Genomic DNA, 25,070 nt, shown 5'->3' with positions numbered 1-25,070 from the left:
TTGTAAATATACGAAAAAGTAGAGGAAAAGTTGAAGAATAAAGGGAAAGTCAAGAAAAATGGCTTTGGTAACGGCAACAGTTTCATTTTGACGTTATAAATTGATCAAAAAAAAAAAAAAAAGTTACCATTGTCAACATTATTGTTCGTAGCTCAAAACTATAACAGTTAGGTGAATGAATTATTTTTTATGAGAAAGCCAAGAAAATTCTCTAAATATCGACATATAAAACAATGAAAAACGAATAAGTCCAGTTAGTGAAAAATTGATAGAAAAGTGGGTAAGAAACAGAGCGCTGCCGGCATATGGTGAGAATTATCGCTAGACATTTTTTTTTGAAGAGCCCTAGCTCAGATTTTTTCATAGAAATTACTTTGTAAATATACAAAAAGGTTGAGGAATAAAGTGAGAGTCAAGAAAAATGGCTTTGGTAACAGCAACAGTTTCATTTTGACGTTATAAGCTGTTCGAAACGAAAAAAAAATGTTACCTTTGTGAACATTATCGTTCGTAGCTCAAAAGCTATAACAGTTAGGTGAATGAATTATTTTTTATGAGAAAGCCAACAAAATTCTCTAAATATCGATATATATGATAATGAAAAATGAGATTCAGAGTCCTGCCTAAAATCCAGACGTCTCTTATGTGATGCACTAACGAATTTCCGCTAGTTTTACCGTAAAAACTTTGCGAAAGCATGTTGGAAACTGTTCTCGATTGATGTCGCTGTATGTAAACAGCCACACGTGTTCACCCAACCGCACGTGCGCATGGTCTCTGACAGAAGTGTGGCCTGCCAGGCCTGCGTGGGTGCGATCAGCTGATGTCATTGTGAGAATTTTACTACGCCATGGATTTGCGCATGCACAGTAGAGGAACTAAAAATTTATAGAAAATAGAGGACACGAAACAGAGTGTTTCCAATAATGTAATCCTACATTTTATAAAAAAATGTAAGATACGAGAGAAACGTGGGTAGGATCAGCTGATTTCATTTGAGAAATTTACTATGCCAGGGAATTGCGCATGCGCAGTACAGGGACTGCTTGCCTGGCGTATCGATGCCTGAGTTACACGGTCCAAGGTATGCTTTAGCCTATGGAAACCACCAACTGTCCAAAAATAAAAAAAATTTACCCCTACCACACGTACGAAAAATGTCTGTAAATTTTACGTAAAATTACGTAGTCAGAAAAGAAGGGGGGTAGGGGGTTGTTGCGTAATATTACGTCAATTGGACAGGAATGGGTTAAGAAGGGGGTACAGAGTCCCTTTTTGCTCTCTTCCTCCGCTATCCAGCTCACCGGTTCATCTTCCCAGTTATTCCCCTTCCTCCATCAGGGGAATAGCTTTAGCAGCAGAAGTCCAAGCCCTTTTAGAGAAGGGAGCATTAGAACCCGCTCCTTCTTCCCCAGGATTTTACAGTTGGATTTTTGTGGCACCAAAGTCGGGAGGATCTTGGAGACCCATCACAGATCTCTCGAGTCTCAACCGGTTCATCATCTCCCCGAAGTTCCATATGGAAACTTCTCAGTCGGTGCTGCGGTCGGTCCGGAGAGACGACTGGATGATTTCAGTGGACCTCAAGGACGCATATCTCCAGGTTCCGGTTCATCCGGAATCTCGGAAGTTCCTTCGATTCTCGGGTCCAACGGGAACATTTCAGTTCAGAGTCCTGTGCTTCGGTCTGACCACAGCACCTCAGGTTTTTACGAGGGTGATGTCTGCTATATCAGACATAATGCATCGTCAGGGTTTCAGGATGAGGCGCTACCTCAACGACTGGTTAGTTCAGGCTTCGTCAGTAGACAAAGTTTTGCAGGCGAGGGACTTCTTACTAAACTTATGTCAGAAGTTGGGAATTTGAATCAACTTGAAAAAGAGTTTATTAATTCCAGCTCAGACAAAGACGTATTTGGGAATAACAATTCAGACGTGTCTTTTGAGGGCTTTCCCAACGGAGGAACGAGTCTTGGCAATTCTGAGCCAACTGGAAACATTCATATCAAACAGAGCTCAACCTGTGAGCCTATGGAAGAGCTTGCTGGGCAGGATGGCCTCCCTCTCACTCCTAATTCCAGGGTCTCGTCTCCGGATTCGTTCTCTTCAGGCACGTCTCAGGAATCGCTGGGACTTTCGGGAAGAGAACGCGTTCATAGTCTGGGACGATTCTTGCCTGAAGAATCTTCGGTGGTGGTCGGAAGAATATCATCTGACCATCGGCGTAAGATTGGACTCCCTCCTTCCAGACATCCATCTGTACACAGATGCCTCAGATCAGGGTTGGGGAGCAACCCTGGAGGAATGTCAGGCCAGGGGCCTTTGGATGAGTCTGGATCGGAGGGAGTCCATCAACCACAGGGAACTAAGAGCGGTAGAAGAGGCTCTAGGTTGCTTTGCAGATCAAATAAGCAACAAGACCGTAGCGCTCTTTTGTGACAATGTAACAGCAGTGTCATACCACAAGAAGGAGGGGGGGGACAAAATCACAAGAATTGAACCAAATCACACTGAGAATTCTCCGCTGGTGCGAGAGCCACAGGACTACTCTCATTCCCCAGTTTGTGTCGGGAAAACTCAACGTCTTGGCGGACGCCCTAAGCCGATTGCAAGAGGTTCTGGGAGAAGAATGGACGCTAGTGCTACAAGACTAAATTTTCGCCTCCCAGTATACTTCTCCCCGGTAGAAGATCCCATGTCTTTCGGGATGGACGCCATGCTGCACTCTTGGAACGACATGCAAACTTATGCATTCCCTCCATTTGGAATGATTCAACAAGTGTTGATGAAGCTCAGGAACTCCAACAACACCCAAATGACGTTGATTTGCCCTTTCTGGCCTCAAAGACCTTGGTTTCTGGACCTTCTGGATTTGCTGACAGATGTCCCGGTATTCCTTCCAGAGAGAAAAGATCTTCTCAGACAGCCGCACTTCCATCACTTCCACCAGAACCTCTGTGTGCTGAAGCTAGCTGCGTGGAGACTGTTCAGCAAGCGGCACGTCGTGCCGGACTCTCTAAGACAGTGGCTCACCAACTGTCTTTCTGTCTGAGAAGATCAGCCAGGAAACTGTATCAGGCCAAGTGGGTGGTTTACCGCAATTGGTGCTGGAACCAAGGTCATCGTATTTCACTTCCAACAGTAGCGAAAGTAGCGGACTTTCTCCTTTTTCTTAGGAGGGAAAAGAAACTATTGTACTCTACGATCACAGGTTACAGATCAGTGCTTAGTAGTACATTCCGTTTCCATCTTCCGGAATTGGCGAACAGCAGAATACTCCACGATCTTCTAAGGTCTTTTAAGATAGAACGCCCAGTTCTTCCGCTTTCGGGCACCATCGTGGGATTTAGCGGCGGTATTAGGTCTGCTTAGATCGTCAGCATACGAGCCATTAGAATCACTGTCGTTAAGGCAATTGACGAAAAAGGTATTTTTTTTTGGTTGCGCTGGCCACAGCTAAAAGAGTAGGAGAAATTTGGGCTGTTTCAAGAACTGTATCCTTCTCAGGAAAAGATATTTTTCTGTCCTACTTGCCAGAATTCGTAGCTAAATCGGAATTGGAATCGAATCCTTTACCCAGAGCGTTTAAAGTAACGTCTTTGGAAGATTTCGTAGGAGGTGACGCTTCAGAAATGCTATTATGTCCGGTCAGGGCGCTGAAGGCTTATTTATCGCGCACAGAAAAGATGTTGCCTCGCCCGAGAACGCTATTCGTTTCTCCCAGATGTCCTTCGCGTTTGATCTCGAAGAATGCTATTAGTTTTTTCTTAAGAGAAGTGATTCAACAATCGTCGGCAGATTCTTCAGCTCTTTTGGAACCATCGAACTCCTCTGAGCGCCCAAGAGCTCATAGTATTAGAGGGGTGGCGACATCGTCGGTATTTCTCAGGAATTTCTCAGTGTCGGAAATCAGTATCTGTTTTCATGTCTTTCTACCTTAAGGACATTCAATTTTCGTCGGAGAGGTGTTACTCGCTGGGTCCTTTTGTGGCGGCCAATTCAATTCTTTAGTAAAGAGTAAACTAAGGGGAGAGTAAGGGCGGGGTTAGACAACGTAAGATAGGAAAGTAGAACTATCAGTGAATTGGAATTCATTTACAGAACACAAGATTTTACAGTGATTCAATGAGGTTAGGTAAATCCAGGTGTTTTTCAGCTCGATTTATTCACCCATTCGGCTCAGCATCGACGGCAACGGACGGCTATGAATCGGAAGATCCGACTGCACACTCAACTTATCCTCCATACTTGAGAGGCTACAATAGCCACATGGGAGGTTCGTGGTACCCCTCCATATATGAGAGGCTACCAATAACCACATGGGAGGTTCGCTAGGCTCCGCTACATGTGAGGCTTTGATTAGCCACATGGGAGTTAGTTTTCCCTTCATCTGTGGGAGGTTTTCTTCGAATACCACATGGGAAGTAGCTCGACCCAGACAGTACCGTGACTCGAGACTGATGTTAAGGGTACTCTCTCCTTTCAGGCATCCCCACCTGCCAAGTGGACAACCAGGTGAGGATTCGTTTATATGCAATAGTAGGCAAATAATGAGTTACCTGCTTTACTTGTTGGTAGGTCGGTCTGACTTAAATTGAACCCACCTCCACTAAATTTTGTTAATCGGGCTAATTCAGATGTTCAGGGAGTGTATTGCAATATGAAGTTTTCATAATAAAACTAATATTGTAATACTTACCTGAACACCTGAATGATTCCCACCCTCCTCCCCACTTCAATCTGATTAATTAATAGCGCAATTGGGGATCTCGGCCATACACAGCCGGGACTTGCAGCAGCGTTGCCAATGGTACACTAGGTAACTCATTTGACAAGATTTTCCTGTAAGCGTTGGTAACGCTGACAGTTAATTACCCACTTAGTGGGTAATGAGTTATGGGGATATAGTTCGGGCTGGTAGGTGACCAGGGCTAATTCAGGTGTTCAGGTAAGTATTACAATATTAGTTTTATTAGGAAAACTTCATTTTTTTTTATACTCAGTAAGAATGCCTTCATAAGAGAAATCATTCTAGAAGGTTTAAATAGTTTGATATGAGAAGTAAGCTATCCAAGTGTGACATTTTCAAAGAGGAATTAATTTTTTTAGGATATGTTGTTTCAAGTGATGGTTTAAAAAGTTCATGATAAGGTGGCTGTTATTATGAACTTTCCTAAGCCAGCTACAGTTGTCTTGGAGATTTCTGATTGGATATTTTTAGTTAATCATTATGGTGGAGAAGTTAATTTTTGCTTTTGCCATCGCACATAAGATAAAAGGCAATGAAAAGGTAGACAATAGGGCAAATGGTATTGCATCAGATGCTAAAGTAAGACTGACTCCCTTGCACTTTAGTGACTTCTTCCCAGCAATCAGGATGAAAGGTGGCCTGCCAAAACCCATGGGAAAGTCTCATTGGTGGTGACCAGCATATGTTGGAAATTACCAAGTCTGCTCCCTTATGGGCCTACAATAACATGCCAAGGAGATGGGAAACAGCCCTGTGTTATATGAGGACTGGACACACGTACAGTGGACCCCTGCTTATTCGCGGTTGGGCATTCTCGGATTCAGTCATTCGCGGTTTTTTTGGTGGAATATATCTGCAAGTATATAAAAAAGTTATTTACTAGTTTTCAAATATTAATATTAATGTAAACACAGGAAAATATCAATACAGTAAAATGTTAAAGTAAAATCCTGTAAAATCACAAAACAGCTTACCAATGTAAACATACTCTCTCTCTCTCTCTCTCTCTCTCTCTCTCTCTCTCTCTCTCTCTCTCTCTCTCTCTCTCTCTCTCTCTCTCTCTCTCTCTCTCTCTCTCTCTCACAATATACATATCCTTTAATGAAAAAAAAAAAAAAATATCAATAAAATGTTAAAGTAAAATCCTGCAGAATCACAAAACAGCCTACCAATGTAAACATACTGCTCTCTCTCTCTCTCTCTCTCTCTCTCTCATTTATACTGTATTACTACATTGATCTATTATCAACGTAATATGTATTGTATAAAAAACCAATCGTCCCGAATGAGTGTGGGCATACATAGGTACTTGTTGCCCTATTTTTTTTCTTTCTCTGATTTACTGTACAGTACTCCATTACAAGTTCAGTTGACTCTCTAATTATCACACACATTATAACAGTACACAAGAGAGTGTTTTATCCCTGTTGATGTTTCGTCTCTAATCACCATAAAAATATTTAAAATCTGAATTTCATATGTAGGCAACACAAGGTCATACTCTCCTCCCCAGTTAGTTTAACCATGCGTGCCACGTCTTGTCCCCAGTTACTGTGCTTAGACTTTTGATGTAAACACCTCAGTTCTCTCTCTCTCTCTCTCTCTTAATGAAATATGAATTACTATATCACAAGCATTCTACTTGCCAGGCTGACTCAAGATCATACTCTCCTCCTGAGCTAGTTTAACCGGCTTGTCACACTCTGAAATAATGTTAAAGTGTTTTAGTATGATAGTTTAAGGTATATTTGGTGTTTGAACAATTAAAATAGGCAGCTTTTTAATTTAAGGTATACAGGATATATGGTGCTTGAACTATTAAAATAGGCAGTTAACCCTTTTTAGAGGGCGGGGGTCCAAAATATCACGGATTTTTGGTATTCGCAGGTGGTTGCGACACCTAACCCCCGAGAATACGGAGCGTCGACTGTATTAGACCCATAGACTTATGATGAACAAGTAACCCTAGCCATCCTGTTATGTCTTGTTTGACCCTATTTACTGTACGACTCTTGCAGGTTGAGTGCCTCAGTCATGGTGACCTGAGAAAATATTATCTTTCTGAATTTATGAATGGCAACGGCAATTTCTCGCTTTGCAGAATACTCAGAGAGGAAGCAGCTTTAAAATTAGTGGTATTTTTACGTGTATAGAAGGAGCTGGAATCCCTAACAAAATGTAATTTATTTTTAATGGCAACCTTAAGTAACTGTATACATGTACAGTCATAAAAGCTTTTATGATTTTAATTTGTTTTATAACTTGTGACTTTTATATTTGCTACTATTTTAGGGCTTAAAGTTTTATTTTATGACAGTGGGTGTGTAATTGTTTATGTCAGTGACCCTTGTGAATTTACTATTAAATCAATTAATATCTTTATCGAGAGTAGAATTTGTTATCTTATCACCTAACAAAATAAATCAATTCGCTTTACTCAGCACACTTCAGTTTTCACAGGAAAACTACGCACAATGAATTCTGTACTTAAGATTAAGAATGTGTCACAACAGATGTGCTATAGAAGCCCTTCAAAGCAACTGTCCATAAAATTCCCTTATACAAAATTTTAATAAGCTCACATTCCACAAATATGAAGTGGATGTAAATGTCCAAAATTGGAACTCATTCCTGTATGGACATAAAGGCAAATGAGGATGACAATAAAGCAGCCAAGTAGTCTCAGCCAAGGCTGAGACTACTACAACTAGGTCAGACATAGCTATGTATTCCTATTAATGACTGAAATTTAACATCCCTAAAACCCTTGGTCTTTAATAGGTGGCAGACTGTGTAAAAATAAATCGATAAACTGAATTAAATCAATCCCATTTGTTGGATAATTACACTGTTCATTCATGCCACAATGAGTTCCAGACTGAAGTCATTCTATCCTATCTTCAAACTGGTCACATTTATTCATTTGACCTATAGACATTAAATGAGTAATCCATACGACCCAGTTTATGCAAAGAATATAGTACAACACTTAACTGTCAAACATATCTAATGTGGATGTCCAGGCTGAAAACAAGAGTAAATATCAAGTTGTGAAATACATCAGTGAAACTTTCTCAGTCTTCATTTTCAAATTACCAAGTTATTCAAGTTTAATGAACCATAAAATATTGGATAAAATGTAAAATATGAATATCAAAGATAAGTCTTTTGTGCTATCCCTGTGAGTGCACTATTTTAACTCAGTGGTCTGGTAAAGCTATTGTTTGATGATGATGATAATAATAATAATAATAATAATAATAATAATAATAATAATTAATAATAATAATAAGCCCAACAGCACAAGACATTCACATTGAACAGTCCAGACACATTTAGTACCGAACTTGCAGGGCTGATCAGTAGTTATTGGTAGTTTACTCTCTCTCAAGACTATTCACATCACCTGCACTGTACTTGTCAGCACATTTTGAATGTTTGTGCAGAGGACATGCAGCATTTCATGCTGAAAAGGATATGCCTGTAGTGTTGCAAAAGCAAATGTGTGGTGCAACTGTTATGTAAAGTTGCAGCTATTGCATACCAGATGTGCAAACAGTGCTATCTTGAAGGAAGACAGTCACAATAAACAATGAGTTTGACAAGTTATTACTTTTTCAGTTCCACCGTCCCATAAATAGTAAGTCAGTGTTTTGTATGCTTTGACAAAATATTTTTGCCTTCGATATTTCACTTTGTTGTAGTTTACTTAGTTTTAAGTGTTACAGTATAATATATTTTCATCTTATTTAAATTTCCCTGTCAGGGAGAAGCCATTGGTCTTGTACATCTTCTCTGAAAGAACTGATGTACATAGTCTACTTCTTGAGAACACATCAAGTGGTGGTTCCTGTGTTAATGACACAATGATTCATTTGTCAGGTAGTTTTATATTCTGTAATTCCAGTTTTTAATTGGGTTGTTTTACTTTGCTACTGTACATGATGTATCTGGTTTTGTTTGCTATGTGGCTTGTTGTGGTGTCATCTGTGTCATTTTTGCCAGGCATTTCACTTTGACAGAACAATTATGTTTGTCTTAACATTGTATGAGAAAACAATAAATAAATGAATTTGTATTAATCAGTTTTATTGCTGAGTATGAAAAACTATTTTCAGTACATATTTTTATTTCAAGTTCTAGAGAAAAGGGATTTTGACAAAGGAAAAATCTATTTCTGAGTGAGGCCCTGTGTCACCCGGTGAAATTCCTTAGTAGCACGAATTTCTAGGTATAAATATTGCTAAATATACCAGAGAAAAAAGCTATCAGGAATGCTGGGGTTACTACCCCCAGATCGAGCATCTATAATGAAAATAGACGTCAGTATGGGCAAGGGTGAGTGAGGTCATCACTACCACAGAACCACACTCTGAAGACATCCCAATGGCAAAACCCCTGGAAGAGCGGAGAGCCAACCCAACTCCCGCACTCACCCGCCCGCCAAACAGCGACCCCAGTGCCATCTGAACTCATTCCAGGCTAGCACTATCCCCAGGCTTGGTATGCCCGTGCAGGGGGGGGAAGCTAGAACCTGGGAGGGTCACCGGGTGACACAGGCCTCACTCAGAAATAGATTTTTCCTTTGTCAAAATCCCTTTTCTGAGCTCGTCCCTGTGTCACCCGGTGAAATCGTGACAGAGAACCATACCAAGACTGTGAAGATTTAAGAAAATAATTATTTAAGGTGATCATGTATAAAAACGCGTACTATAAGAAATAAGTTTAATTATATCTTATGACTTATCCAAAATTTCACAATAAAGACATTATAATAATGGACATGTAAGGTCCATGTAATGAAATAAATTGACATGAAAACTTAAATCTATGGTAGAAAATATGAAAAAGAGGTACAAAATAGATAATATAAAAAATATAGAGGTACCTCAGGACTTAAATCTATAAAATAGTACATATCAAAACAAAATCACAGTAAACATAATATTACAGCTAACAGTTCCAAATATCACGTAAATTGAGGAGCCAGGCAATGAGGTATGATTGGCCAGGAAATTTGGCAGGGTAAATAAATGAGGCAGGCGGGCGGGGGGAAAAGGACAAGGTTAAAGGATAATATTAAGGTGGGGGGATGACACTCCCTACAGCCACCGTGGGAAATTTCAGAGCTTCAAGTGATTTTAGGTAGTGGCGTTTAAACACTAATGGAGATTTCCACCCCGTGTATTTTGTCAATTCAGCAAAATCCATATTATGAAAATAATTAGTAGAGGTAGCTACCGCTCGGATATCATGAACCTTGGGAACTGAATCCGGATTAGCCTGTTTAATAAAATATAGGATTTGCTGTCTTATAGCCTTTAAAGAAAGTGTTTCACCTTTTTCCCTGATAAAAAGAGGACCAGACAAACACTGAGAAGTTCTATGCAAATAAGCCCTCAAGGTAGCGACTGGGCATAAAGACAGGTCTTGTGGAAGAGGAACTACCTTCCAAGGGGACCATCTATCTTGAGGGTCTTCATTTTTCGCTAGGAATCTTTGATCTGGGGAAAGCATGACTTCTCCTGACGGGAGGAAATCTATGTGATCAACACCTCTAGAGAGAGCAGACAGTTCTGAGATTCTGGCACCTGAAGCTAAACTAATCAGAATAAAGTCTTCCTTAACAGATCTAGATAAGAGCATTGGGCGTTATTAATATCTGAGGCTAATTTTAAAACGTCATTAAGGAACCAGGTAACCGAATGAGGGTGTGTTACTGGCCTTAAACGAGCACATGCTCTCGGGATGGAAGAAAAGTATGAGTCTGTTAGGTCAATCTTGAAGCCATACAAAAACACCTTTTTCAAAGCTGATTTTGCTGTTGTAATAGTGGCCGGGGCTAGGCCTTTTTCAAACAATGATCTAAAGAAGGTTATTGCTAAATTAGTGGTCATAGTTTGAGCTTCAGATGCCTTCAGAAAAGATGCCAATTTTTTGACTGCTGAGTCATACTGTCTGAGAGTAGAATCCCTCTTATCAGATTCAATAAACAGAGTATTAACAGGGTCAATATTTGCTCCCCTTTTGGCGGCAAATTTCATAAAGTCCATAAAGCCAGAGCATTCAGAACTTTTGAGGAAGCTGACACAGTCCTTGTTTGTACTGTTTGAGTCAGCCTGGGTCTGGGTATCTGATGACACCGCAACTTGAGTTCCAAGAGAAGAGGGAACCAGTTGCTCTTTGGCCAAATGGGGGCTACTAGGACTATTTGACCTTTGAATGACCTGAGTTTGTGTAGGACTTTCATTAGCATGTTTATTGGGGGAAACAGATAAATTTTCCCCTAACTGTTCCAATCTATGGACATTGCATCTGTGGCGTAAGCTTGAGGATCTAGGTTGGGAGCCACATAACAAGGGAGTTTGTGATTGTTTTCCATGGCAAATACATCCACTTGAAGTCCCGGAACACGATGGCAGATCCAGATGAAGGAGTTCTTGTCCAGGGACCATTCTGACTCCAGCGGAGTCGATCTGGATAGGGAATCTGCTACTAAGTTCCGTACTCCCGTCAGATGGGTAGCTGACAAATGCCAGCTGTGTTTGTTCGCTAGGGAGAAGATGGCTAACATCACCTGGTTTATCTGGCTCGATTTGGAACCTCCCCTGTTTATGCAATGTACTACTACGGCGCTGTCCAACACCAGCCTGATGTGAATCTGGTTGGCGGGACGAAGCTTTTTCAGGGTAAGAAACACTGCCATTGCTTCTAAAGTGTTTATATGAAACTGTTGGAACATTGTAGACCATGTCCCTTGAACTTTTTGTTTTGGTGAGTATCCTCCCCAGCCGCTTAATGAAGCGTCTGTGTGGATTACCAGAGCTGGAGGAGGAAACTGAAGAGGGACTGACTTTGAGAGGCCCTTGACTGTGGACCATGGGCGGAGCCTTTTCTTTAAGATTTGTGGAATTGACAAGACCCTGTCCCTGAGCCTGACGTTGGCTCGTCTCCGCCACACTATGTTTATGTCTTTTAATCTCGCTTTCAGGAGCAGGTCTGTTACAGAGGCGAACTGAAGGGAACCCAGGATTCTTTCTTGTGTCCGGCGGGACGCTTTCTTGTAATTCAAAAACTTTCTGGTAGCTGCGGCTATTTCCTTCCGTTTGGTCGATGGAAGAGATAGTTTGTACGAGGTTAGATCCCACTGGATACCTAACCATTGAAACCGAGTCTCCGGAGTTAGGCGGGATTTCCCCCGGTTCAATTTGAAGCCTAGGGACTCCTGAAAATCTATTGCTGTGGTCGTAGCACTCCGGCATTCCTCGACGGTTGGGCCCAGATTATCCAATCGTCAGGTACGCTGCTAACGATATCCCCGGGACCGCAACTGCTGAACTACTGTGTCTGCTAGTTTTGTGAATATCCTGGGAGCTATGTTGAGCCCCGAAGGCATTACCTTGAAGGAGTAGGCCTGTTTCCCCAGTCTGAAACCCAGGAAGGGAGAGAAGTTCCACGCAATCGGGACATGATAGTATGCGTCTGAAAGATCGATAGAGGTGGTGACGGCTCCACGCGGAAGTAGAGTCCGTACCTGCGCAACTGTAAGCATGTGAAATTTGTCGCATTGTATGTAATGATTTAGACGCGATAGATCCAGAACTACTCTTTGTTGACTGGAGTCTTTTTTGGGAACAGTAAACAGCCTGCCTTGGAATTTGAGGTGTCTCCCTTTCTTTATTGCTCTCTTTTCGAGCAGTTCCGTCACAAAGTCCTGTAGAACTTTGGAGGAAGGTTGGTAAAACCTGGTCAAGGGAGGAGGTCCCTTGATCCAGCTCCAACCTAGACCTTTGGACACTATACTGTGTGCCCAAGGACTGAAGGTCCACTGGTTTCTGAACCAGTATAGTCTCCCGCCCACCTGGCTGGGCTCACTGGGGTGGGGCGGGTTTATTACCTCTACCGTGGCCTCCTCTTCCCCAGGAGAGGGACCGTTGGGCAGCCTTACCTCTATAGGAGGCTCTAGCTCTACCTCCCCTTGCACTCCTGTTAAGGCCATGAAATGCCCCCCGACCCTCATATGACGGGTTATATGCCGGAGACGACACATAGGAAGGAGTGGCAAGGGAGTGTTGAGCTGGCTGAACCAGCACAAACTGTTGAGGTTGAGCCTTGGAGGTCGAGGGTTGGCTCACCGCCGAGACAGGTACCGCCTGAACCACAGGCTGAAGCTGCTGCCTTCTATGCTTCCTGTACCTCTTTCCCGGTCTGTATTGGGAGCCGCCGGACTCTGGGGTCTTCCGCTTAAAGGCCGGAATACCCCACCGGGAGCGCAAACTTTGATTAGCCCTGGTCGCCTCCGCCAGGACCGTAGTGACTTCGTCTTCTGGGAACAGATTGGCTCCCCAGAAGGAACTCTTCATGAGCTTGTTAGGCTCATGTCAAATGGTAGCGTCAGCGAAAATGAACTTGCGGCAATTCAGCCGCGCCACCATGAAGTCAAACAGGTCTGACTGGAATCCCGCTAATAAGGATTTCGTCAAAACCTGGAACAGCGACTCCTCGGAAAACGAGACGGCAGTTGCCTCCGCCAGGCATAGTGAGTTCAGAGACCGACTCAGGCGATGTCGTGCCTCGAACTCAGCTTTCAGGAGAGTTTCCGGCAGCTTGGGAAGCTGCTCACTAAACTGGTTGGAAGCGCAATCTGCGTCCAGTTTACCAGAAGTAAACGTGGCCAGAGCGTCCTTCCAGAAAACATCATCCCCAGGGAAGATGAGAGATGTGGGGTCCGTCTCTCGAAGTTGTGGTAAAGGTTTACCTTCACAACATGCTTGAGCAGTAGCAAGAGCTACTTTAGTCAAGCAGGGGGTTGGGAGTTTATCCCCAAGGGAGAACATGGTGAAGTTGCCCTTGAAAGGGGTCAACTTGGTGTTCTCCGCTTGCCAGTCTGAGAACGTGCGCATCAGGGCCGATTGCGCTTGGTCTCTAGGGAAGATCACTGTCTCCTTAGGGACCTTGTCAGAGCGTATCCAGGCTTCATCTGTTAGCCTAGCGAAGCCTGGGTAGGGAGGCAGAAGATCTGGAGGGAAGAATTCCAGCTCCTCCAGTCTGCGAGTGCCTAAACCTTCTATTGTCAAAGTATCTTCATGCCGGGGAGCATGAAGGGCTAAACGCCACGGGTTCCCTTTATCGAACGGAGGGAGGGCGGAGGAGTCCGGGATGGGATAGTGTACCCCAGTACCTCCGGAACTTACAATATTGGAGATCATAGTCTCCTGGCCTTGAAGCCTCTCCGTGATCTTACTCAACTTTGCCTCTACCTCCGTAGAGAACCTCTCTAGAAGCATCCCCGCAAACGCCTCAGGGTCAAAGGCAGGCTGGCGAGGAGGGCTAGGCTTGGCCACTCTCTTACTCGCCACTTTGCCGAGGTACTGGGTTTGCTCCCGGAGGCCACCGGACCAGCGTCCTGGCGCTTCGACGGGGGAAAGGGGGATGCTTTGCGGGAAGACGAAGACTTATAGCCTTTCGCCTTCCACGACTTCTTCAGCTTGGGGACAGTAGATTGTGTTCTGTCCCCCAAGAGAGAAGATTTATGAAATCCCTGAAAGGAAGACACAGATGATGAAGGAGATTCAAAGAGGGTGCCCGCCCCCACTGCCTCACTTACTTCCCTACCTACCTCCTGGTCCTGTTCTATATTCATGGGTTCCAGGTCGAGATCCAACGCGGCGACATCCCCCGAAACGTCCTCATACAAGGGATCCTCCTGGATTGGCTGGGTCTCTACCCTGATTTGCTCGATGATAGGGGCGGCCACCTCAGCGGGAACAGCCGCAGCAATCTGGGCGCCGGGTAGAGTATGTTCCGGAGATTTTCATCAAGAACATACGGCTTCCCCGACAGAACGTTCCTACCAAACCCAGCCACCCAGGCGCGGAGGGACTCGAGGGCATCCTTATGGGAGGATTCATCGGCCTGAAAAAGAGGGGAAGTATCAAAGGCCGGTTATATAATGGTAAGCTCATTATAAACCAGAAAACTATTTGATATTAAATGTAAGAGCCCCGGAGGGGCGAGACAAGAAGAATCGGCTTACCAACTCGTCCTGGACACACCCGTAGAACGCGAAGCAAACCTCACAGCCATCCGGGTGCCACACAATCAGGTCATCTAGTCGCACCGCACAGCCAGCGTGGGTGCGGCATACCACGTGCCCGTAGGGCTGGTGCAGGACAGCAGTGCACCCGGGCTCCTCACAACGAACAGTCTGTAAGTGTGAAGAGTACATGAACCTACTAATCTAAGATACCTTAAACTAAAGTAGGTACTAAGTAATTTCATACCATGCTACCGGAGCACTCCGGTGGGATGAAAAAAATCATAAAGTATGAACCTACTCATCTAAGATAACTTAAACTATAGGTTTAAAAGTTTTTTGTACCATACCGCCGGGATACTCCGGTGGAATGAAATTACTGAGCCAGACAGGACACTCTATCTAGAGGAACGCCGGAGATAATCCGGTCGAACTCAAAGATAGGATCACTGAACTCAAGGTACGAAGTAGATAAACTAGTTATGAATTTTGAGTCCGGCGGCGGGTGAGGCCGCCGGGGTAAACTAGTATAACAGATAAAGTGATGTACAAATAATTGGTTAACAACATAACAAGAATAACAGATCATAGACCCCCGGGTTCCGGCACAACCCCTCCGGGATCCCGAACCTCCGAAGCTAGAGTCCAGTAGGAAGGCGAGGCAGTACATCACAGCTGATCATAATATGGTCAGGTGGAAAAGCCAGTCAAACCTATCCATAAAGACGCAACATGCCGAAGCATTAGCCTAACGGAGCAACGGGAGGGCCGGGGATGGCGGAAACTGAGCCCTGAAAGTGGTCGGAAACCCGCTCGATCCGGAGAGAGCGAATCAACGAAACACATGTTCAAGTAAATGCCGGCAGGACCGATCCCAGGAGGAAGCGTGTCCTCAACTAGGATAGGCCTGTCTACCTTGGGGTGACCATCGAAAGCCTGACGTCGCACGCAAGGAGATGACAAAAACTAGAACCTCAGGAAAGAAAACGGGGAGGTGGAAGGATAGTACTAGTAGGAAAGGGTCCGGAGAATAAGAACAGGAGACTGGGGTAATACCCTCCGCTCAACTGTAACCCCGTAAGGTGTACGGGCAGACCGTGACCCACTACAAGTACCGGGGAAGGAGAAGGGGTGGGGTTAATATAATACCAAATCATATACACTCTCACCCTCCTAGTCGGCATAGCCTAGGTGACCAGGAGGAGAGAAGGGAAGGGGGAGGAAAGAACAGGGAGAGAAATTCCTGTGTTGAAGGCCAACCTTAACCAACTCAAGTAAGGGAGTGTGTGAAGCATGAAGGAGATCTCCCAAATAAAATCCTCTTCCCCCACTGGTGATAGAGGGGGAAAAAGGGGTCTCAACTTCAGCCACCCGAACAAGCGGAAGGCGGATGGGACAACAACAGAAACTCCCTCGACCTGACTACCACCCCCTCCTACCCTCTCAAGCGATATACGGGAGAGCAGGAGGTTAGGAAAACAAAGGATAAAGAGGTAGCCTAGTTCATTCATTAGTGAAAGGACTAGGCTAACACCCCCAAAGGATATGTTAACCAGAGTAAAAAATATAACCATCAAATAATCATCAAACAAACTAAAAATATACGCTTGTGCTAGGCTATAGCCTAACCGAACGAGGCAACAAATGTAAACAGTCAACAGGCCGAACCTGACGCCACGTAAGGGTGAATATTATAATTTTCACGTCATCAAGCACATATAGTGAAAAAGTCTTTTATCACACTTCTCAGAAAGGGAAACATCCTGGGGAGAAAATTAACGAGTGAAAACTTCGGATACCTTAAACAATCGAAAGAACCCCTATGAGAGTTAACTTGTAAAAAACAATATTAAAGGAGACCCAAAGACACACCGTGAGAGAACGCCGCCAGGATGCTCCCTGATGGGGAATTAAAGATAAATTGTGTAAACGACCAAGAGAAACCCAAACAGAACAAGCCGAATTGGTATACCTCTAGGTCGGTATGGCTGCCAAGAGGGATGCCGCAGCGACCCAAACGAAAACCACGTATAATTTATGTATACGGGCTTAAACAGCCAGACTTATCATAAAAACCCCAAAAGAAGATGGTACTTAACTTGGAAACAGTAAAGCTGCTCGATGCCATGCTGAATAAATGGAAAAATGCAGAAAAAGCACAAGCGAAAATCCAAACAAATCGCAGCGATCACGTGCTAGAAAGGAATGAGTTCAGATGGCGCTGGGGTCGCTGTTTGGCGGGCAGGAGAGTGCGGGAGTTGGGTCGGCTCTCCGCTCTTCCAGGGGTTTTGCCATTGGGATGTCTTCAGAGTGTGGTTCTGTGGTAGTGATGACCTCACTCACCCTTGCCCATACCGACGTCTATTTTCATTATAGATGCTCGATCGGGGGGTAGTAACCCCAGCATTCCTGATAGCTTTTTTCTCTGGTATATTTAGCAATATGTATACCTAGAAATTCGTGCTACTAAGGAATTTCACCGGGTGACACAGGGACGAGCTCAGAAAATCAGTTTTATTGCTGAGTATGAAAAACTGTATTTTCAATACATATTTTTATTTCAAGTTCTAGAGAAAGCAAGAATGCTATTTGAATTACTTCAGAAAGCAAGAATGTGGAGAATTGTTTTTCATAGTCTGGTTTTCAACAAGCCGTAGGTTTTGTCTGCATTAACCCTTACGTTGTGGTATATTGGTTGACACATGGCTGTTTTCATTAATGTTTAAAGCTTGGCTGTGATTTGTTGAATTTTATGCATGTGTACTTCACTAGCCTAGTAATATTGTGCATGGCAGTTGCATTGGGTTGCTGGGAAAGCAAATCTTTATGTCATGATTATTCAGCACATTTTGATCCAGATAGCTTTAGAACCTGATCACAACTTTAACCATATAGTACAGTGGCATGAATAATTACATGAAGCATTTAATTCACCCATATTTCTTCTTGCATAAATTGTATGCATGTGCACGTTATGTCAAAAAAATTGTGGCACTACTAATTATATGTACATATTGTACTCGTGTAAGTCTGTATATTTACTCAATGTAGTTATTTTGCAACAACTTCATTTATGGGTATAGAGTAGTCAATCTCATGTTCTTCAAAATAATTCCATGCAAGTCAGGTGCTTTGGAGTAATGCAGAACGCTTTATACGGTCTACTTGGTATAGGAGATATAGACTTGAAATCCTACTTCAGTTGTAGGTCATCCATCCTTAAGGCTTATGAAATTAAGCATACACTCTGTTTGATTTCAGCTTCTGTGACTGAATAAAATAGAAGGCTAAATGTTATACAAATTTTTGGATTACAGGTCATGATTTCCCCCCCGATATGGGACCACCTTGATGGGGTAACGGGGCTCTCGAACCCCAGGGATTTACTCCTGGGTTTGAGTCCAAGAGTCCCCCTTGATATGGGACCATCTTGACGTGGTGAGGGGGCTCTTGAACCCCAGGAATATGATCCTGGGTTTGAGTCCAAGAGTCCCATGTGGCATTATATATTTCATTGGATTAATTTTTGTGGGATTTTCCACTTTTGCTAAAATTTATTGGACCTGATAAAAGGAAAAGATATCATAGCTGGGAATGGGTTTATATCCGAAGCTAAATACTGTAGTGAGAATTGTGGTAGGACCATCAGCTGCCCGATAATGTTCGGACCTGAGAGTTATCACATTGATAGTTGGAAGGCAGAACTATTCTTTAGGGCTGGACCGTGGATTCCAGGGGGGTCTGGTTCTAGGATAGGACTCTCGGCATTCTTTCTAGTTTGCCCAAAAAAATTTTATTGTACAACAAATTAAGTTTTCGCTCCATAAATTGTATAATAATGGAAAAAATATTGAAATATGTTGGATCCCTGCCCATGTAGGGGTTAAAGGAAATGAAGAGGCTGATAAAGCAGCCAAAGAAGCAGTCCACATGACAAGGGCAAATATAGACATCCATGTTAGTGACTATATAAGATATACAAAAACAATCATTGTAAGTAAATGGCAAAATATTTAGAATGAAGAACCTGAAATTAATAAATTAAAACAGATAAAATCCATTGTTGGAAAATGGGGTTCATCATATCAGAGAGAGAGGCACACACACACACAAGTAATTCTGACGCCTCTTTGAATAGGCCATACTCGTTTGACACATGGGCACTTAATGAACCGTCCATGTGGCCTTCCTCCCAAACGCCCAGATTGCAAAGTGTTGATAACTGTGAAACATGTATTGTGTGAATGTCCAAAATATAACTTGCAGTGATTATCAAATTTTGGAAATAGATCAATAAAAGAAATTTTGTCGGAATCTTCAACATTTTCAGTAATACGCATTTTAATGTTCATGAAGAGCTGTGATTTAATTGATAAAATATAAAAAGTAAATAATAGAAATACGAATACCCTTAGACGTCTACTGAGTTTTAAAACAACTAAATTTTAAAATTTTATTTAATTTATTTTGAATTTTAATATAACTTTTTAGTGACTATGTATGGAAACTTGAATATAAACGTATTTATTGTATGTTCCAGTATGAGAGCGTATGCCTTTGTGCAGCTTTTAATTTCATTTTCATTCATTCATCACTACCGAGTGACCTATTTGGTCCCAGTGCTAGGCTTCTAGCAGACCTGTCATTCCATCCAAATCCTTCAGGCCACCCCTGTGAGAGCTGATAGTCAACTCAGTGGTCTGGTTAAACTTTTTTAATAATAATAATAATAATAGGTCATGATTTATGGCTTAATTTTATAGAGATTGTGGAAAACTCCTTGTTACAGTCTGTAAATTATATTCAAGTGAGTTAGGTGTAAGAATCAAATTGATTACATTGTACCGAGTTATTTCATAGAAAGACTCATGAAAGATTTTCATTAAATAATAGTTACTGTCATTTCAAGAACTAACTGGTATGTAGACATATTATTATATAATTTATCATTATGATTCTATTTTTATTCCATCTCTCATTAATCTTTATGGAAAACTTGAATTCCAGTTCTTCTGGTGAATTCTTTTAGTAATTAAGTACTCAGGTAGTATTGTTTCAGCCATACTGTAGTTATCATGGGTGACTCCAGGCGGGGGCTGGGGGGGGTTAATGCCATCAGTGCATCTCACGTTGTGCACTGTAGGCATTACATAGGGTCTTTGCAGCATCCCTTCAGCCACTAGCTGTAACCCCTTTCATTCCTTTAAATGTACCTCTGTTCACATTCTCTTTCTTCCTTCTTACTTTCCAACCCCTCCGAACACTTGTTTCATAGTGCAGCTGTTAGGTTTTCCTCCTGTTGCACCTGTATAATCTTTTTATTCATCTCAGTTTCTTGAAATCCTCCTTTATACAGTATATCTTTCAAACCTCCCCGTCTCCTCATTTTCACTGTGGATTGATTATTGGGAAAAGATAACATTGCTGGGATTGCAGTTCATTTTCAAAGCCAATTAGTAGGAGCTATGGTGGCCTGGTTAACCAGCTGATAATATTTGGACCTAAGAGTTACCAATATGCTAGCTGTATTGGTAACTTACGGGCGGGGCTGTTGCTTGGAACCAGGCTTTGGATTCCAGGGGTTGGTTAATTCTTGCAGTGGGATTCTGCATTCTGTCCAGTTTGCCCATCAAGATGATCAGAGTAGGGATGGTTGTATTTATATAATGCCCTCAGTTCCATCAAGCAGATTTTGGCCGACACTTGAGCAACACTTTTCATGTTCGTGCCATTCCTTCAGGGTAGGGTAGGCAATGGACATTGGGAGTTAGCTCTCACTGGTGTCATTAGTGGAAGGATGGACTGCAGGAAATACTAATGGCTTCTCTTTTATTTTCAGACAGTTCCTTTTCCTCACATTTATGATAGATCACAAGGATGTAAATATAAAATCAGTTACCCCTGGACTTCATGACCCCTTGACTCAGTTGACAATCTCTGCACCCTCCTCTGACAACCTCTGCTAGGATATGGCTAGGAAACCCTCAAGTGTGGTTACATTGGAAACCTATGCTTCAGCATGGAGCAAAGGGAAATTCACCAGAAATGTATGTTCAATAGGGCCAGGGATATTTGAAACCTCTTCATATAAGTATTTGAAGTTTATTCTGGAAGATGCTAATTGATATTTTTAATGTGTACAGAGATTTTGTGAAGTGTTGTGGCTGAGAACCTAAGATACATCAGGGTTGGGGAAACGGACTGTAGAATCTGCCTCACCAGAAGAAAGTGAAAAGTTGAAAGCAACATCTCATCTTGGAAGAGTTAAAGTTGATTGCTTTGTACGGGCATTTTGGAATCACTCAAAGGGAATAATATTTGCACCTCAACTGATGATGTATTCAGAAGAGAAACTAGCAGAAGAATTAAAAGATCAAGGTGTGATTAGAATTGAAAGAATAAAGATGATTAATGGAGCCTTAGTTCCTCTTCCAAATTTAATTCCATCCGCTTGCCTAATGTATTAAAAGCAGCATGGTTACGGCTCTTTGCAGTTAAGCCCTGCCCATTGCCGACGTCAGGACCGTGCCTTGAAGCTGATTGGTTGGCAATGGTTTTGCAAAGTTGGTCAATATGTGGTTCTTTTGATTTTCTTTAATTGACCAGTGGTTGTTTTACAAAGCTGAAATAAGTTATGATGATTATCAAAAGGAAATGTTATATTATCCCTTGAAATAAAATCATAATACATACACATCTCTCTAAAAATGGTAAAAAAATAGGAAAATATAAATTATTACCTAAGGAGTGTTCTGCAGTGCTGCAACGAGGTTTTTCATAAATTAGGTTCACCTGATCACACAGGTGACTCGAGGAATGTCTGCATTTGAATCGGTGCACTTGAATTACAAGTCATTATCATCGTCTGATATTGTCATCAAACATGGTCACCATTCTAAACTTGAAACACAAAGACTGTCTCTGAGGAACTATGGAGACTGGTATTTCGTATTGATTTCAAGAAATTTTACTACATTTTAATAGTCATAAAAGTGATTTCATTGCAATTGTTTACACATTTGGTGGGATGACTAGCAGTGACTGCACTCTGAAAACCTGAATAGGCCCATGTTGAGCTTAAAGTTACTGTATGATAGGCTATACAAGTCATAGTGGATATTATTTGCTGAGAATTTTTGTAAGGACATTATCTCCTTTCAAAATAATAGGATCATAAAAAATGACATAGACCTATAATATCCAATGTTTTTTGTCAGTTTATGCAGCTTATGATGTTTGATTATAGGCATACGTTATATTCAGTCATTTTATTGTGGTTACAGTAATAAACCCCCTGTATTTGCATTCCCATGATTCGCGGACTCACCTTTTCGCAGACTCACCTTTTCACGGATTTCCCTGTGGAACATATACAGTATACATATTATTTGCAGAAAATTCACTCATTCGCAGTATTTTTCACTGAGAAATATTCACTGATTACTGTATTTTCATATAATTTTCATGACTAAATGCACTTTTTGTGATAAAACTATTAAAATATTCAGGTATAAGCATTTTTAGAGGGTCTTTTTGTGTTTGAACTATCAAAATAGGCAGTTCTAAGTGTTTTTAGAGGGTTTTTCGTATTTGTGGATTTTAGCTATTCGCGGGGTTTGTGGCACATCCCCTGCGAATACGGGGTGTTTACTGTATTGTTGTTGTTGTTGTTCTTGTTTTTGCTGTTGCTGTTATGGTTCTTGTTGCATTCAAAAACTTTCATATAGTGACCTACCATTGCATAATAAATATAGACCTATTCATAAAATACTAGTGTAAAGAATTATCTGCTTACTATTGTTAATTGATATTTAGTCATTTGTTTTATTTAAAAGCAATTGAGATCTGTCTTTTTCAGCTAATATTTATTTTATCTTATTTTGTTATGTATCATATGATGCCTTGCTTCCATAGTCTTCATTTTCATAGAAATGTTGTAGCAGCCTTATATTTAATCATCACAGTAATATAATTTCTTATCCCTTTTGAAATATATTTTCTTCATAATTTATTGAGAGCAGTTCGATAGTGGTGTGTAAGGAAGGCTATAAGACAGCCCTATGATTGGTCTGTGCATGCCTTTGCAACATGCTCACAAGTTTAACTTTTATTCTCTGTGCTATAAGTGGCGTTACATGCACAGCCTTTATCAGAATTGACGCTACATCAGAGCATAGGATTTTGTCAAAATTCACTAACTGGCAACTAACATGCTACATATTTATTTCTTATTTGAATGCAAAAACATGTCTATGTCATAAAATAAGGCCACAGAACAGATGTGTCAAAAGAGTGACATCTGTCATATAAATCAAAACTGTAAGAAAATATTGCTTACAACTAAATTTTGGAAAACGGTGATGAAACATTTACAAGACTTGTTCACTCATCGCCAATACATTTGACCAAAAAATGTTTTTATCAAGCCTAGGTTCTAATGTTAAAATAAGAAAAATCATAAAAAGTTTTCATAATGTTATGATATTACCTGTAATTGCAGCCTCCATAAGATTTGAAATAGTCCTATGTATTTGATTATTTTTACCCCTCAATGCTGAAAAAATGTTCATAAATAAGTACGAAAGTATTACTGTAGCTAAAATGCATCCACTGATATCGAGTGGCGGCAACGTGAACCACCCGGAACATCTTGAAAATATTTATTTTATATTTGTTATAGGAATATTTGTATTGTCATAAAAAATAATTATCTTGGTGCTATATTTCTTAACCATTTCAAAAGTAATGGCCTATTAGCCTTATGCAGTTACACTTTTGTTAATGCCAAGATTTTGCTCTTAGGCCTAGGCATGTTAGTTTTCTTTACCTGCTAAAAATACATTACACCCAGCAATCACATTTCTATATTTAAATGCCTACTGGACGTATCATACGTCGACTAAAATTGTCTGTTGGGTGCCAAGTGGAACGCCATACGTCGACTACAAAAATTTCAACCTTCGGTCAACTTTGACTTGACCGAAATGTTCGAAAATGCAATTGTAAGCTAAAACTCTTACATTCTAGTAATATTCAATCATTTACCTTCATTTTGCAACAAATTGGAAGTCTCTAGCACAATATTTCGATTTATGGTGAATTTTTAAAAAAACTTTTTCCTTACGTCCGCTGATAATTCGGCCGAAAATTTCAGAAATTCTTTCGTCATTTTGTCGTAATTTTTGCACTGTTTTATATTAGCCGTTACGTAAAGTTTTATATATGAAAATGTGCGCAATTTCATGTAAATACAACAAAATACAACCCATGGTTGTAGCTTTTATCAGTTTGGAAATATTTTCATATAAATCTCGATAACTGCCAAAATTTCAACCTTCGGTCAACTTTGACTCGACCGAAATGGTAAAAACGCAATTGTAAGCTAAAACTCTTACATTCTAGTAATATTCAATCATTTACCTTCATTTTGCAACAAATTGGAAGTCTCTAGCACAATATTTCGATTTATGATGAATTTTTGAAAAAACTTTTTCCTTACGTCCAATCCAGAAATTCTTTTCGTCACGCTGTCGTAATGTTTGCACCGTTTTATATTAGTTGTTACATAAAGTTTTATATATGGAAAGGTGTGCAGTTTCATGTAGAATACAACAGAAAATAACTCATGGTTGTAGCTTTTATCAGTTTTGAAATATTTTCATATAAATCACGATAACTGCCAAAATTTCAACCTTCGGTCAACTTTAACTCGACCAAATGGTAAAAAAACGCAATTATAAGCTAAAACTCTTACATTCTAGTAATATTCAATCATGTACCTTCATTTTGCAACAAACTGGAAGTCTCTAGCACAATATTTTGATTTATGGTGAATTTTTTGAAAAACATTTTCCTTACATCCCTTGCGTAACTCATGGAACATCTCAGAAATTCTTTCATCACGTTGTCGTAATGTTTGCACCGTTTTATATTAGTCGTTACATAAACTTTTATATATGAAAATGTGCGCAGTTTCATGTAGAATACAACAGAAAATAACTCATGGTTGTAGCTTTTATCAGTTTTGAAATATTTTCATATAAATTACGATAAATAGAAAAAATTCGACCTTCGGTCAACTTTAACTCAACTGAAATGGTCGAAAACTGCAATTGTAAGCTAAAATACTTACAGTCTAGTAATATTCAATCAATTAGCTTCATTTTTCAACAAACGGGAAGTCTCTAGCACAATATTTCGATTTATGGTGAATTTTTGAAAAAACATTTTTTTACGTCCGCTACTATTTAATTCATGCATCATATTGTGATAATATTTTCTCTG

At 41.0% G+C, this 25,070-nt stretch overlaps 1 protein-coding gene across 1 annotated transcript in view; it reads left to right on the top strand.

The window, feature by feature from the left end:
- LOC136843497 (aldehyde dehydrogenase, dimeric NADP-preferring-like) overlaps positions 1-25,070 on the top strand; it is a 177,663-nt gene that overhangs the window by 130,697 nt on the left and 21,896 nt on the right. Inside the window, exon 11 of the mRNA XM_067112032.1 lies at positions 8,517-8,632. Coding sequence (XP_066968133.1) covers positions 8,517-8,632 — 116 coding nt within the window. The remainder of the gene's footprint in view (positions 1-8,516; positions 8,633-25,070) is intronic.

Source organism: Macrobrachium rosenbergii, chromosome 11 (genome assembly GCF_040412425.1).
Source record: "Macrobrachium rosenbergii isolate ZJJX-2024 chromosome 11, ASM4041242v1, whole genome shotgun sequence".
NCBI classification, from domain to species: domain Eukaryota; kingdom Metazoa; phylum Arthropoda; class Malacostraca; order Decapoda; family Palaemonidae; genus Macrobrachium; species Macrobrachium rosenbergii.
The sequence above is the reverse complement of the archived record's forward strand: the minus strand, read 5'-3'. Positions and strand labels throughout refer to the sequence as shown.